Source organism: Rhinoraja longicauda, chromosome 12 (genome assembly GCF_053455715.1).
Source record: "Rhinoraja longicauda isolate Sanriku21f chromosome 12, sRhiLon1.1, whole genome shotgun sequence".
NCBI lineage: Eukaryota > Metazoa > Chordata > Chondrichthyes > Rajiformes > Arhynchobatidae > Rhinoraja > Rhinoraja longicauda.
Genome location: NC_135964.1, coordinates 29,337,085 through 29,354,246, shown reverse-complemented (window position 1 = coordinate 29,354,246; position 17,162 = coordinate 29,337,085). Strand labels below are relative to the sequence as shown.

The 17,162-nt window shown below is 44.5% G+C and overlaps 1 protein-coding gene across 2 annotated transcripts in view; it reads left to right on the top strand.

The window, feature by feature from the left end:
* The window catches only part of vwa8 (von Willebrand factor A domain containing 8), a 207,607-nt gene that overhangs the window by 158,054 nt on the left and 32,391 nt on the right, over positions 1–17,162 (top strand). For both annotated transcript variants that reach the window (XM_078409361.1, XM_078409360.1), the window contains exons 36-38: positions 1,299–1,380; positions 3,180–3,384; positions 14,653–14,761. In XM_078409361.1, coding sequence (XP_078265487.1) covers positions 1,299–1,380; positions 3,180–3,384; positions 14,653–14,761 — 396 coding nt within the window. The remainder of the gene's footprint in view (positions 1–1,298; positions 1,381–3,179; positions 3,385–14,652; positions 14,762–17,162) is intronic.

Sequence of the window (17,162 nt, the reverse complement as noted above, 5' to 3'; positions counted from 1 at the left end):
ACTCCCTCATCTTTACTATGGATGTCCAGTCACTCTACACCTCCATCCCCCAACAGGAGGGTCTTAAAGCCGTTTCATCTTCGACCGCAGAACCAGCCAATTTCCATCTACCAATACTCTCCTCCGCCTAGCAGAGCTGGTCCTTACCCTCAACAACTTCTCCTTTGACACCTCCCACTTCCTCCAAATCCAAGGCATAGCTATGGGCACTCGCATGGGCTTTAGCTGTGCCTGCTTCCTTGTAGGGTACGTCAAACAATCCCTGTTTCAGGCATACACTGGCCCTATCCCCAAACTCTACCTCCGCTACATTGACGACTGCATTGGTGCTACCTCTTGTACCCATGCAGAACTCACTAACCATCAATTTCACCACTAATTTCCATCCTGCTCTTAAATATACTTGGACCATCTCCGACATCTCCCTACCGTTTCTAGATCTCACCATCTCCATCACAGGAGACAGACTGGTGACCGACATCTACTGACGTCCATAACTATCTTGACTGCACTTCTTCCCACCATGTTTCCTGTAAAAACTCTATCCCCTACTCCCGATTCCTCCATCTATGCCGCATCTTCCTGCAGAAGGGTCTCAACCCAAAACATCACCCATTTCTCTCCCAAGATGCTGCCTGACCCGCTGACTTACTCCAGCATTTTGTGTCTATCTTACATCCATCACAATCCGTGCTATCAGTTGAACCCTAAACTGCATTGCTGACCTCAAAAATCCTGACTTTCTGTTCAATGCTGTTTTGATGTCAAGATCAGTGGCTCTTACTTCACCTCTGGGATGTCCCTTCTGGCAATGCAGCACTCCCTCATTACCACACTGGAAGGCCAGCCCTGATTCTGCCACAGACGTTGGTCTTGAACTAATGAGCTTCACTGTCAGGGCCAACCTTCATTTACACATCAACGTTGACAACTGAGATGCTGCACTTAGATGTCAAGTTTTGTTCATGCTTAAAAAAAAAAGGGTTTAGAGCATCAGTCTGACCCCTCGGGTCCTTGAAATCTGCTAAAGATAACTGGGGTCTAATGGACCATGAAAGACTCTGCAATTAAACTTGGCAGTTGAAAGGTTCCAGGTAATGAATGTTCCGTTCAACAACTGAATCCGATGCAGTGCATTAAATAGGACAATACTTGAAATGAAAATTAAAATGAAGTATCATTACTGCTCGTTCACTTTAAGTAATTATGGTTTGGGGCGATAATGACCCCCCCCCCATTGTCTCTGTGTTGCTCAACTTTGCTCTTTTGAGCTACTGATTTGTTTTCTTTTTTGGTAGATGTGAAAGCTCCAGTCACTGCGGGATTCTTGGAAGTAACAGACTTGAACACGAAGAGGATTAAATATATTCCTATTCCCAGGTGAGCAAACTGCTAAATTGGATAGTTTTAGATACATGGGTCATTCTGCCATGTAGTTTACCTTCCCAAATGTGATTGTTTTTTAATCTGGCCTTCATCTACTGTATCAAGCATCCAACAATTTTTTTTTGCGTATTTTTAAATTTTAATTTGACGTCCCAGTTTCATATTTCAAGGGAGTCGAAATTTGCACTTTCCTTTGTATGAAGAGGAAATTTGGCTATAAATGCAGCTTGGTCATCCTCTGACTTTTAGGACAATTATTCTGCTCGCAGTTATTTCAGGTGGAAAAGTAGAAATCACAGATGGGAAATTTTGGGGAACCTACCAGTGGTGTTGCCACTTTAAGGACAAAGAAGATGGAACATACTCACCAATAAACCTAATAGAGAATCTCGGGAGTAACCTTTTATCCAGAGAGCCAAGTGGAAGAACAACACATATAAGAGGGAGTTGCCTAAGAAGAAACGAACAGAGGGTATGGTGATTGGATTGGATAAAGAGGGCAGGCTTAATTAGAAGGTAAAAAATGACCTTGATATCTTGGGTCAAATGGATAGTTTCTACGTTTATGTTCAATGCGTTTTCTAATTATGTTTTGTACTAATGTCTTGTTTTTATTGCACTGCCTTCTTTTAGAAATGTTGTATAACATGTATAATTTATATTTGTGTGTTTGTCTGAGTCGACAAGCTTGAGATGTTGCTGCAAGATTTTAATTATATCTGTACCTCACCATACTGATGCAAAGACAATAAACTTAACGACTTGATTTGTAATTATGTATAACTGATCCCAATATATTTTATGAGCAATAGAGCCTCCTTGTCTGGGATACCCATTTGGAAAATTGTCTTTGCATATCAATAGTCAATAGTCATTTATTTGTCACATTCACATAAATGTGCAGTGAAATGAAAAATTACCCGCAGTTCAACAATAAGACCAATAAGAATAATCAATAAAAATGCAATAACACACACACAATCATAAACTAACACCAAACAAGAGAAACATCCATCACAGTGAGTCTCCTCCAGTCCCTCCTCACTGTGATGGAAGGCCAGAATGTCTTTTTTCTTTTCCTGCTGTCTTCTCCCATGGTCAGGCTGTTGTCGTTGCCACGTCGGGGCGGTCGGGGCTCCCGACATTGAAGCCCCCGCCGGGCGGAGAAAATCCCACGACCTATTTCAGGCCGCGCCGGACGGTGAAAGGTCCGTGGCTGGCCGACCCAAGCCCCGCGATTCGGGGTGGGCAAAGACGCTGCCGCTGCCGGAGCTCCCAATGTCGGCCCCCACCCAGGGGCCTGCGGGCTTCCAACGTCCACGCGGCCCGCGCCGGAGCCTCCGGAGTCGAGTCGCAGCCGCTCCCGCAGCATCCGAAGGCAGCCAGCGCCGCAGATGGTGAGTCCGGGATGCGGGCTCTGCGAAACAGAGCCCGGGTGGTCCCAGCCGGAGGCCGCCAGCTCCAGGTGCATGGCCGGTGGTAGGCCGCAGCGGGAACGGAGACACGACACAGAAACAAAAGGTTGGGTCTCCGTTCGGGAGAGACAATGTTACAGTTCCCACCCCCCCACCCCACATAACACACAACCACAAGCACTACATCATATTAAAACTACAATTCAGACAAAAACAACAAAAAACACAAAAGACAAACGGACTGCAGGCAAGCCGCAGCTGCGAGGGCAGCGCTGGCTCCTCCTCCTCCCTGTTGGGCTTTAGCTGGTGTATGGATTTCTGGTGATTTCGGACCTGCTAGCTGTAGTGATACAACTGTGCAATTTTTCTTTCCTGCAGGCCTAGCTCTGTCTCCCCATACACTCAATGGCTGTCTCAGATTTCAGACACAGATGTCCTGATAGCACCCGTGGGGGCTGGAGGAGTGGTGACCGTGGATTTGGGAGGACACGTCCGGCTTTGGGAGACTGGATTTGATCACTTGCAGCGCTCCCTCCTGGAGTGGAGGAGCATGATTGGACAGCAGGATGGGCGACCTATACAGGTACATAACACAGGAAGGAAGGAGCAGCGGTCTGTTCAGGCTGAAACATTTTTTTTTTTAAACTTGTTTTTATATAGCACCTTTGACAACTTTAGGTCACCCGATAACGGATTGTTGTTTAATTATGTTATGATGTAGGAAACATGGGAGCCAATTTGTATCCACAAGCTCCCACATGGTGAGATGGTAATGATGACAGGTGACTCTTCCACTTTGTAATAGAGCCAGGGAAACATAGAGTCCAGAATAAGGCCGTTCAGTCTGCTGTCTCATTGGAAAATTGACAGGGGAGAGTCAGTGGATGTGGTGTACCTCGACTTTCAGAAAGCCTTCGACAAGGTCCCACATAGGAGATTAGTGGGCAAAATTAGAGCACATGGTATTGGGGGTAGGGTACTGACATGGATAGAAAATTGGTTGACAGACAGAAAGCAAAGAGTGGGGATAAATGGGTCCCTTTCGGAATGGCAGGCAGTGACCAGTGGGGTACCGCAAGGTTCGGTGCTGGGACCCCAGCTATTTACGATATACATTAATGACTTAGATGAAGGGATTAAAAGTACCATTAGCAAATTTGCAGATGATACTAAACTGGGGGGTAGTGTGAATTGTGAGGAAGATGCAATAAGGCTGCAGGGTGACTTGGACAGGTTGTGTGAGTGGGCGGATACACGGCAGATGCAGTTTAATGTAGATAAGTGTGAGGTTATTCACTTTGGAAGTAAGAATAGAAAGGCAGATTATTATCTGAATGGTGTCAAGTTAGGAAGAGGGGATGTTCAACGAGATCTGGGTGTCCTAGTGCATCAGTCACTGAAAGGAAGCATGCAGGTACAGCAGGCAGTGAAGAAAGCCAATGGAATGTTGGCCTTCGTAACAAGAGGAGTTGAGTATAGGAGCAAAGAGGTCCTTCTACAGTTGTACCGGGCACTGGTGAGACCGCACCTGGAGTACTGTGTGCAGTTTTGGTCTCCAAATTTGAGGAAGGATATTCTTGCTATTGAGGGCGTGCAGCGTAGGTTCACTAGGTTAATTCCCGGAATGGCGGGACTGTCGTATGTTGAAAGGCTGGAGCAATTAGGCTTGTATACACTGGAATATAGAAGGATGAGGGGGGATCTTATCACACACCTTTTGTCTTTTTATCTCTGTACAATAATCTGCCTATCAGAAAAACACTCACCTGTATCCTGTCACTTGCCAGGTTTTGTACTGCCCCTCCTCTTTTCCTGCTTTCTTTCTCCGCTACCACAATCAGTTTGAAGAAAGGTCCCAACCCGAAATGTCACTTACCCATGTTCTCCAGAGATGCTGTCTGTCCCGCAGAGTTACCACGGCATTTTGTGTCTTATTTTGTCAATCTGCATTTCCTTGTGTGTATGAGAAGTGGATCATGGATGAAAGCTACCAGCAGATGGTGCAGTGTATCCTGTCTAACACAACACTGATCTGAAGTACAGGCATGCCAGATTAGTTGCCACCCCAGCCACACGAGTTGAGGAGCAGTGACACCTGTGTTTGTGCCTGTTTGGAGGCTGAGATCTAAGCCATTGCAGGCTTGTTCACTGAAGCGTACAAGGGGATGGGCATTGAACATCCTCCCCTTCCCCCCCACCCCCCCCTCCTCCTCCCCACTGTACAAAAGCAAACCCTGGAAAGGATACACCATTGATAAGGGCAGACGTCATTAATGAAATTCACCACCATCAACCTACCATCTACCTCATTGGAGACCCGCAGACTATCTTGTATCGGACCTTCCTGGACTTTATCTTGCACTAAATGTTATTCCCTTATTCTGTATCTGTACACTCTGGATGGCTTGATTGTAATCATGTATAGGCAGCTTAGGACAGTAGTAAAATCCCTCCAAAGCTCTCTGTGCAAAATCCTTTACATTAACTGGAAAGAAGACCAAACTAATGTCAGTGTCCTGTCCCATGTCAACTTCTTCATGGGAATCCCTAGCCCATGACCTCTCCACTAGGGACCATTGGGGATGGCACCAAGAATCTTGAGCATTGCAAACACACAGAGGCTTTATATACACTGTGAAGTGGACCACCTCATCAACTATCTTCCCTCCCATGACCCTCCGCTCTGCATTAGTCATATGCATCCCCACCTTAGGGTTAAGAGTGTTAAATTGCCATATGCATCAAGACCAGGACAATGAAGTTCTTTCTTGCTGCAGCTTTACATGTACAACACAACATTACATGTACAACACAACAAATAAATAAACAATCAATTATTAGTTATTCTAGGTAAACCAGACCCTGATAGTGCAAGCCAGAATGGTGGACCTTAAGTGCATAGTTCATAGTAGTTCAGTGTTGTGGATAGGGTTGTGGTTAGGTTTGTGCAGGGTTGTTCAAGAGCATGATGGTTGATGGAAAGTAACTGTTCTTGAACCTGGAGATAACAGTTCTTAGGCTCCTGTACTACGGTAGCAGCGAGAAAAGAACATGGCCAAGGTGGTGTGGGTCTTTGATAATATTAGATGCCTTCTTGAGGCAGTGCTTCCTGGAGATCCCTTCAATGCTGGGGAGCCCAATCTTTTCACAACAGGACTGAAGTGAAATCAAATCATCCTCAGTCCTAAAGGACTGCTTAAAATAAAGAAAATGATCCTATTTACAAACGATGAAAGATAAATGAATTATCTTTGAAACTCCCAAGAATATAAAAGAATAAGTTCATAGGTCTTTGGATGGAACCTATCAATGGTTTAAGAAGGGGGTCAGGCAATAAATTGTCAACTTTGAGCCATTCCCCTTGCCTGCAGGTGGAGTTTTCAAATAAATTAATGCAATTTGGAAATATAACAAGACATGAATAGTACAGTGCTCTCTCTCTCAGTGTTCAGGGTAGTTCTACGAGATCCTGTTGCACTTCTTAAGAAGAGCATGGGAATGCTCCCACGCATCCTGTTCACCACCAAACAAGCCACTTAGGCATGGCGTGAATACTCAGTACCTGAAGCAGCATCTGTGGAAAGAGAAACAGAGTTAAAGATTTCAAGTATCGGAGTAACTCAGCTGGTCAGGCAGCATCTCTGGAGAACATGGATAGGTGATGTTTTGGGTCTGGACACTTCAGACTTTTTTTGTCTTTTTTTGTAAACCAGCACTTACTAAAGATTTCAAGTCTTTGACCCGTTGAATGTTTTCTGCATTTTTAATTTTTATTTCAGATTTCCTGCATTTGCAGCATCTTTGATTGTCACGATGACATTGGGATCTTGCTGGGCACATTTCCTCAGTGCAGTAGTAACCACACTAAAGTATTTTAAAATTGCTGTTATCTAACTTGTGATGTGTTGAGGTCAAGAAAACTGCTTTATTAATGCAACTTTCTGTACTGTGGAACAAGGAAAGCTGACTACTTCCTTTGTCACCTGCTCAACATGAAGCAACTTTTTTCAGCATCAGGATAACAAACTGTTCTGAAATGGCAAGGAATGAATCAACTCTGTAGGTTCCCCGTGGTGTTGCCCATGTTGCAAGTTGTAGTGAAGCTACACCACCACCTTCTGGTTGTGGGCTGTAACTGTGCAAGTACGTACTGTTCTGGCATCATACAGACAGCACCCAAGCGCAACTGCGAGGCAATGGCTCTATTTGCTGCACTATTGTGCCACCCACAATCATTCACCTGGACAACATGGGAATAGGCCCTTTGGCCCAATTAGTCCATGTCAACCAAGTTCTCATTCTTGGCCAGATCCATTTGCCTGCAATGGAACATAGAACATTATAGCACAAAAACAAGTCATTTGGTGCAGACAGAATGTGTAGGAAGGAACTGCAGATGCTGGTTGAAACCAAAGATAGGATACAAAAAGCTGGAGTTACTCAGCGGGATAGGATTATCTGATGTTTCGGGTCGAGAGAAGGGTCTCGACCCAAAATGTCACTACCTATTTCTCCGGAGATGCTGTCTGACCTGCTGACTGCAGGTTTTTGTATCTACCCTTTGGTGCAGGATGTCTCTGCTGCCCATGATGCCAATTTAAACTATCCATCTGCCTGCATACGGTATATATCCCCTCATCCCATTCCTGTTCATGTGCCTATCTTAATTCTTCTTAAAAGTGGCTGTCACGTCTGCTTCTAAAACCACCTCCTGAAGCATGTTCCCAGACACCTACCTTTCTCTGAAATAAAAACTTGCCTGCACAGCTCCTTCCAACTTTGCTCCTCTCACCTTAAAGCTGTGCACCCTAGTATTTGACATTTTTGCTGTGATTTTTATCATCTCATAATTGTACGTACATTTATCAAGTCGTCCCTTAGTCCCCGAAGCTCGAGAGGATACTCCTGTTTCCTCCCATTTCCCAAAGACGTGCGGCTTGGTAGGTTAATTGCCATTGTAAATTGCCCCAAGTCGTATATGAGTGGTAGAATTTAGGGCGAGTTGATGAGCTGAGGGGAGAATGGAATTAGTGTTAGTGGGTGGATGATGGTCGGCATGGACTTGGAGAGCCAATGGCCTGGTTCTGTTCTCTAAAACATAAGCACCCACTTTCATCAAGCACTTCAAGCAGTTCCAGGTTACCATACAGTGTTCTGATGCCTTGACACAATGGGTGTGCCTCAAGGGCATGACACCTGCACCTTTTGTCGTTCAGGTGTTGCACAGGGACTGGGGATGAACCTGATACAATAGATTGAAAACTTTTGCAGCTCCAGAGCGGAGGAGACATTCTACAGTGGTAGCTGCCAGTACTGGTGGTCTGCCTCCTCCCCCTGCCAGCACTGGTGATCCACCCCTCTGCACTGGCAGTTCATGCTCTCCGCACTGGCTGCCTGCCATCCCTCACAATGGCAGCCTAACCCCTCCCCTGCACAGGCAGCTTGTGTGCCCCACACGGAAGCCTGTTCCTCAACATTACCATGTCAGTCCCAAAGGCTGCACACTGCACTGGCCATGATCCCTCACTCCGTCTCCAGTGACAGAGGCTGATCCATGAGGGTATCCCTTGTTCAGTTACATGGCAGGTATACTTTTCAACTACCGCAGCAGTAGGATCCAGTTTGCTAAGGCTCAGTACGCTAAATGGAAGCCTTATGCTGTGGGAAAGATATGATTGGAAATAGAGGTTGATAATTCTGTCAATGTTTGCTATGTGTAAGTTTTTGAATTGGTTAATGACCAACTCCTGCCATGAAGATATACAAATCACCTGCTTCTCAGACTACCACTGGATCCTTTCCCTCTGCATGATGTTTTCTTGCTTACCATCTTAACAAAAGAAGAAGTTTGCATTTAAATTCTTGCCTTTCACATTCTTTTCAGAGACATGCTTGAACCCAGAGCCTTTTGCCCAGAGGCAGGAGTGACATAAACTGAAAGACTGTAAGAGTAGCATTCAAAGATATTAACATGATTGGATAACGAGTCTGGGTGTGTATCCTGCATCGGTTCCTTCCCTCTAGCCGACAGCGTTGGTTGTTTTCAATGCTCTGCATGACATGACTGGTTCCAGGCTTGCTTGTGGATCAGTGGTCTTCTGTACGGGCACGGCTGAGTCCCAGATCACAACCTCGGCTGTTCTTATTTTCTCTCCAGTGACAGTTTGACTTCCTTTTCTTTTTCTGTGAGGTGGAATTGTCAAATAGGAGAGACATAGTTTTAAGGCATGATGCGGAAAGTTTAAATGAGATTTATGAGGCACATTTAGAGAGTTCTAGGTTCCTGGTATGCACTGCCAGCAGAGGTGGTGGAACAACATTTAAGAAGCATTGAGGCTGACAAATGAGCAGGCAGATGGGATTAGTTTGGAATGACATCACAGTGGCGCAGACATTGTGGGCTGAAGGACCTGTTCCTGTGCTGGACTGTTCTGTGTTCTATTAATCTAACGTTTGGACACAGTGTTGTACATCTGGCTGCCTTTCACAGCCGCTTGAATTCCTGCTGCGCTGAATGAGCTTAAAGGTCTACATTGGCCCCGAGAGTCTGGACCACACACAGCTGCTTGCTCTGAAATGCACTCCTCAGTGTAGCTGAGAAGAGCACCATCCGACAGAACCACGAACCCTGGAATCCAAGCAGGGGACTCGTGTAACTCAGTGGGGTCTGCCCCTTGTTGTCTTCCCCCCATGTCCATACACTCGGTGATTTATTTGGGATACAGTAAATTTCAATGAGCAGAACCTGGCTGGGGAGCCGCCAGTCACACCAGGCTGAGGAAGCCATTTTAAAGGGATGTGGGGCAGCGGCACCTGGCCAGTCAGCAGTTTCTAAAGTCTCACTAAATAACAGGCACAGCAGTTGCAATTTAATTCGTTAAGTCAAACATTTTGTGGAATTCTTCTCTGAGGCCTGGCTAGATACTGCACAAATATACCGTACGTCTTGTTTTCCTCTGCCATTCCTAATTCTTTAACCAAAATCACTAAAAATAGTAATCGAGAACTGCCTCTTCTCACCAACCAATAAACCCCTGAACCACTCTACACGACCCAAATCACAACCCTACCTCTACTGTGGACTTTGCACTATTAAGGCAAGGCAAGGCAAGTTTATTTATATAGCACATTTCAGCAACTCAAAGTGCTTTACATGAAGCATTAAAGAGCAATTAAAAGCAACTAAAAAACAGTCATTAAAGAGAATAGAAAATAAAATCAAGCTAAAATACAATAAGACCGGTATAAAATACAAGAATAAAAGTTACAGTGCATAAAACAAAGTGCGGGAGGAACTCAGTGGGTCTGACAACATCTGTAGAGGGAATGCACAGACATGTTTCAGGTCAGGATCCTTCTTCAGACTGACCTATCTATGTACACGGAGTCGTTTATAAAAAGCCGCCCCTAAGGCTTCCTGTCATGATCAGTGAGGAAAAAGTTCAGTGGCAAGATCTGACAGCAAAAGATGATGTATTTGAGTAATATTCTGTATTTGTTATATCATGTAGAAATTAACGCCTTGTCTTGCTGCTGGACTTTGATCCAGGGATGACCATGGAGCTAACTATTGTCTCCAATCAAGTTTTTTTGGTTAGCAGAATAATATTTCTCTTGGATGTCAAATTCTATCTGTTAATCATTTCCGTGAAACGTCCTAAGCAATATTTTGAACATTGAAGGCATGATACAAGTACTTGTGTAAGGGGATGGTAGGGAGGTGGTATTGATGGAGGTGCATGCACATGAATATGTATTGGGTGCAGAGCTGTGTTGGCACTGAACCACAGAAATCATTTGAAGCGTTTTCTTTGGCTTCAGTCTAGGCTCATAATTGCACAGGTGGGAATTTATATTCTAACAAAATCCCTGTGGCCATGTGAGTTTCCTCCAGATGCTCAATTTTCCTTCCACATCCTATATTCATGCCTGTTGGTAGGCCAGTGTAAATTTCCCCTATTGTGCAGGTGAGAGGTAGAATCTGGGGAGGTGTGATGCAAATGTGGGGAGAATAAAATGAGTTAATATAGAATTAGTGTAAGAAGGGATGTCTGATGTTCAGCATGGACTCTGTGGGCTGAAGGGTCTGTTACTGTGCTTTATTTCTATAAATAACTAACTGAACATTAAACGGGGGGGGGGGGGGAGTGATAGTGTCTTATTGATGATTGTCTGCTGTAACCAAGTAAGGTGTTATCATTGTACGTAGTTGAAACAAAGAACTGAAAACGATGGTTAATACACAAAAGGACACAAAGTGCTGGAGTAACTCACTGGGACCAAACTAGTACAATCTAACTGGGTTGGGGGAGGGATGGAGAGAGAGGAGCTGCAAGGGTTACTTGAAGTTCGAGAAATCAATATACTGCTGGGGAGGAACAGCACCTCGTATTTCGCCTGGGCAGTTTACAACCCAGCAGTATGAAAATTGATTTCTCTAACTTCAAGTAACCCTTGCATCTCCTCTCTCTCTGTCCCTCCCCCACCATCATCGTTGGACTAGTTTCACTGTCATCCTGCTGAGTTTCACTGTTTGTCATTCGTTATCATATTCTTCACAGGCAACAATGGACCATTGTGGGCTCTACCTTTCCTTGACCATCATTGCTTTTTGCATATCTTTCATTCATTTGTTCTATGTACCTTCTATACCTCTAGTTTCCCTCTTCCCTGACTCTCAGTCTGAAGAAGGGTCTTGATCCGAAACATCACCTATTCCTTTTCTCCAGAGATGCTGCCATACCCACTGAGTTACTCCAGCTTTTTGTGTCCATCCCATGCTGCGTTGTCATCGAGTGGAAACAGGCCCTTCAGCCCAACTTGCCCACACTGACCACTGAACATGTCTACATCTACAATAGTCCCATTTGCCTGCATTTGGCTCAAATCCCTCTAAACCTGTCCTGTATGAACCTGTTTTGTTTCTTATTGTCTAATTGTTATTATCTAATTGTTTCTCAAACGTCATGATAGTCCCTGCCTCAACTTCCTCCTCTAGCAGCTCATTCCATACACCCACAATCCTTTGCGTGAAAAAGTTACCCCTCAGATTCCTATAAAATCTTTCCCCCTCCACCTTAAACCTATGTCCTCTGGTTCTAGATTCCCCCACTCAGGGCAAGAGACACTGTGTGTCCACCTGATCTATTATTCTCATGATTTTATACACCTCCTTTTCACCCCTCATCCTCCTGCATTCCAGGGAATAGACCAAGCCTGCTTAACCTCTCGCAATAGCTCAGACTCAAGTCCTGGCAACATCCTTGTACCCTTTCCAACTTAACATTTTTCCTCTTACATGCTGCCCAGAACTGAACACATTACTCTAAATGGGCTTCGCCAACATCTCATATAACTGCAACATGATCTTCCAACTTCTATACTCAAAAAATCTGACTGATGAAGGCCAATGTGCCAAAAGCCTTTTTGACCACCCCTTCTACATGTGACACTACCTCTGCCCTAACTTTCTAAATCACCCACCCAGCTTTCTACAACATTCTTACGCTCCAGAAGCCCTAGTACAGTAGATGAAGAGAGAATGATCTTCCATTTGTGTCGTGCATTTTGAAATCTCAGGACATCCAAAAGCATTTTGCTAACAATGAACTATTTCTGCCATCTCACTAATGTAATGTAGGAAGGGAAACAGACAATTTTATATATAGTAATAGCCATAGTAATGTTCCTCGAAAATCAGAATTACAATAATCTGCATTGATTGGAGAATAAATATTAGCAATACTTGCATTAATCACTGCTCATGCTGAGAAAACACATGGGACCTTGGCTTAACATCTCAGTGGAGGTTTTTAACTTTCCCAATATAGATTGGGACTGTAATGATGCCAAGGGCTTAGACGGGGTGGTATTGATGTAGAAAGCCTTGTAAGGAAGAGGGCAAAGCTTGATCTACTGTTAGGAAATTGGAAAGGGCAAGTGACTGAAGTGTTGGTGGGGAAGCTTTTTGGGACCAGCGATCCCAGTTCTATTAACTTTAAAATAGTTATGGATGTGGATATGCACAGGGCAGTTTTCAATTGGGGCAAGGCCAACTTTGATGGTATTACAGAGGAACTTACTAAAGTTCATTGGAGTGCGTGGCGGCAAAGGAAGTCCAGAAAGTGAGAGAGTTTTGAAAGTGTGTTGGTGAGAGTTCAAGGCAAGCATTTTCCTAGGAATATGAGTAAGGAAGTCTAGATAATGAGAGAAATTAAAGCTCTGGTCAAGAACAAGGAGGAGGCAGGTATAGGCTGCTCTCCCTGGACGAGTTTAGGGGACTTGAGGAGCATTTAAGAAGGAAATCAGGAGGACAAGAGGGGAAGGAGGTAGCTCAGGCAGATTACCACACAGATTTACAAAGATTTACCACGATGCTGCAAACTCAAGGGCCTGAGCTATAGGGAGAGGTTGGGCAGGCTAGGAATAAATTCCTCAGTGCAGGAGGCTAAGTGGTGATTTTATAGAGGTGTCTAAAATCATGATGGAAATAGAGTGGGTAAATGCACAGACTCTTTTAACCAGTGGAGTCAAATCTAAAACCAGAGGACAATAGACAATAGGTGCAGGAGGAGGCCATTCGGCCCTTCAAGCCAGCACCTCCATTCAATGTGATCATGGCTGATTATTCTCAATCAGTACCCCGTTCCTGCCTTCTCCCCATACCCCCTGACTCCGCTATCCTTAAGAGCTCTATCCAGCTCTCTCTTGAATGCATTCAGAGAATTGGCCTCCACTGCCTTCTGAGAATTCCACAGATTCACAACTCTCTGACTGAAAAAGTTTTTCCTCGTCTCAGTTCTAAATGGCCTACCCCTTATTCTTAAACTGTGGCCCCTTGTTCTGGACTCCCCCAACATTGGGAACATGTTTCCTGCCTCTAACGTGTCCAACCCCTTAATAATCTTATACGTTTCGATAAGATCTCCTCTCATCCTTCTAAATTCCAGTGTACACAAGCCTAGTCGCTCCAGTCTTTCAACATATGAAAGTCCCGCCATTCCGGGAATTAACCTAGTAAACCTACGCTGCACGCCCTCAATAGCAAGAATATCCTTCCTCAAATTTGGAGACCAAAACTGCACACAGTATTCCAGATGCGGTCTCACTAGGGCCCTGTACAACTGCAGAAGGACCTCTTTGCTCCTATACTCAACTCCTCTTGTTATGAAGGCCAACATTCCATTGGCTTTCTTCACTGCCTGCTGTACCTGCATGCTTCCTTTCAGTGACTGATGCACTAGGACACCCAGATCTCGTTGTACGTCCCCGTTCCTAACTTGACACCATTCAGATAATACTCTGCCTTCCTATTCTTACCACCAAAGTGGATAACCTCACACTTATCCACATTAAACTGCATCTGCCATGCATCCACCCACTCACACAACCTGTCCAAGTCACCCTGCAACCTCATAGCATCTTCCTCACAGTTCACACTACCACCCAGCTTTGTATCATCTGCAAATTTGCTAATGGTACTTTTAATCCCTTCATCCAAGTCATTAATGTATATTGAGGGGGGGGGGGGGGTGAAACTCAGTACCTGAAGGTTGGTGGAGTGATTTAAAATACATCTACTAGAAGAGCTGTTTAGTTTACAAGGCTGTCAACAGAGCAACAGGAAGTGGGAATAATCTAAATAGCTGGCATTGACTTGATGGGATGGATGGGCTGCTTTTTGTGTGATAATTTCAATGGTTTCGTCATTATGGTCTCCCGCCTACCTAATTCTCAGTGGACAGATCAAATGGCTCACTGCAGAGTAAAGTTGATCCCACTGAATGATTCAAGGGAAATTGATTCTATAGGAGGGTGCCTCACAGGAACACCTTGTCTTTTCTCTACGCAGATTACTATACAGAAAGACAGTGGACTGGACGTGAGCGCTCCGAAACATGGAAGGGTTGACGTGCACAATGCCCCTCATGTTGGGGGCAACACATGGGCTGGTGGTACTGGTCAGTACAGATAAAGGAATTGTTTTTTAAGCCGCGGGAGAGAAATAATAATATTATACATTAAAACAGAAGCTGATAATAACATTAGATCTTAATTAAAACAGAATACAGACATCTCATGGATGGCCCTCTCTGTCTGTCCAAGCAAGCTCACTCATTGAAATATAACTGGCAGGGATGTAATGCGGATGTAAGGCACTGGTCAGACTGCATTTGGGGTATTGCGAGCAGTTTTGGGCCCCATATCTGAGGAAGGATGTGCTGGCGTTGGAGAGGGTCCAGAAGATGTTTACGAGAATAATCCCAGGAATGATTGGGTGATATGCATATGATAATAATTAACATATGATGAGGGTTTGACTGCACTGGGCCTGTACTCGCTGGAGTTTAGAAGGATCAGGGGGGACCTCATTGAAACTGACCGAGTAGTGAAAGACTTGGATAGCGTGCATGTGGAGAGGATGTTTCCACTAGTGGGAGAGTCTAGGACTAGAACCCGAGCCTCAGAATAAAAGGATGTACCTTTAGAAAAATCTTTTAGTCAGTGAGTGGCTTTGCATTATCCTTTAGTTTCCTGCACCCAACATAGCAGATCGTACAACAGCAAGATTTGTATGGTTTACCAAAGTGAGACAATAGAAGAAACCTATATACTGATTTTTAACATAGAGAAAGCTTGTCCTGATTTTGTCACGTATTTCATTTTCACACCCAACTGCCACCAGGTTTTAAGTTAAGTACTGAAGAAGGATCCTGACACAAAATGTCAGCTATCTACGTTCTCCAGAGATGCTGCCTGATCCGCTAAGTTACTCCAGCACGTTGTGTCTTTTTAAATGAAGCCTGCTGGCTTTGGATGTGTTTGTGAGAGACTGGCGGCACGGTGGCGCAGCGGTAGAGTTGCTGCTTTACAGCGAATGCAGCGCCGGAGACTCAGGTTCAATCCTGACTACGGGTGCTGCACTGTAAGGAGTTTGTACGTTCTCCCCGTGACCTGCGTGGGTTTTCTCCGAGATCTTCGGTTTCCTCCCACACTCCAAAGACGTACAGGTATGTAGGTTAATTGGCTGGGTAAATGTAAAAATTGTCCCTAGTGGGTGTAGGATAGTGTTAATGTACGGGGATCACTGGGCGGCACGGACTTGGAGGGCCGAAAAGGCCTGTTTCCGGCTGTATGTATATGATATGATATGATATGATATGACTATGAGTGTGAGTAATAGAGGGACAGCATGTGGGGGTGTGTTCGAGTGACAGACTGTGAATGTGTCTGTGTGTGTGGGAGACGGAGAGAGACTGGGTGTGTGTCTGAGAAATGTAATGTCTGTGTGAGACTGAATGTGTACGTGTGAGATTGTGTGTGTGCGTGTCAGCTTTTGAAAAGTTGTTTCAAAAAGCAAACACTTTTAAATGCCAATCATGCACACAATGTTTTTTTTATCTTTCGGCTGTATTTTAAGACAGTGATAAAGTGCCCTAATTATGCCATTCAAAGACAGTGAATCAATGACATTGGACCAACAGCACAAGCCTTATCATATTGAAACTTTGTTTGGGAGACAGGCTTTGTGATACAAAGACACCTTATTTTTTGCACCCACCAGCCCATCCACATATTTATAATAATAGTCATAGAGCTATACAGCATGCAGACGGGCCCTTTGGCCCACCTTGTCCATTCAATGAAGTTGCATAACGAGTTTGTCCCACATGCCTGCTCCTGACCCACATTTCTCCAAACCTTTCCTATCCATGTACCTATCTAAGTGCCATTTCAAATGTCATAACTGCACACTTCCTCTGGCATTTCATTCCATATACCCAACACCTTCTGTGTGAAAAAGTTGGTCTTCAGGTCCCTTTTAAATCTTTCCCCTCCACCTTAAACGTTCGTCCTCTAGTTCCAGACTCCTTACCCTGCAGGAAAATACTGTGTCTATGCATCTTATCCATGCCCCAAGGAGAAGCATAGTAATATCTGGACTGAGAATGATGGAATACAACCAGTAATATGGAGTGTACTTTTACTGGTTATTTGTTTTCCTGTACTTCATTAGTACAGGAAATTAGCTTCACTTACATTCGTATGGCGTTGCTGATCTATGCAGTCTTGTTGTTGTGTAAAGAATTCAGTGCCGAGGGGCCAGATGACTATTTGGTGATGAAGGAGGAGCTCTCCGTGTATCTGTCCATCTGAAACACCTTAGCTTTAAAATTATAGTTCACTTCACTAGAGTTCACGAGTCACTTCAGGAAGAAGTTCTGCACAGACAATAATGTGAGCTGCTGCTAGCAGTGATTGCTTAAGGAATTCTGATCTGTGCTTAATGGATTTTCATAAGATAAGGTTATTCAGGGGTACAAAACTGAGACTAGATGGAAATCAGTAGATGCAAAGATG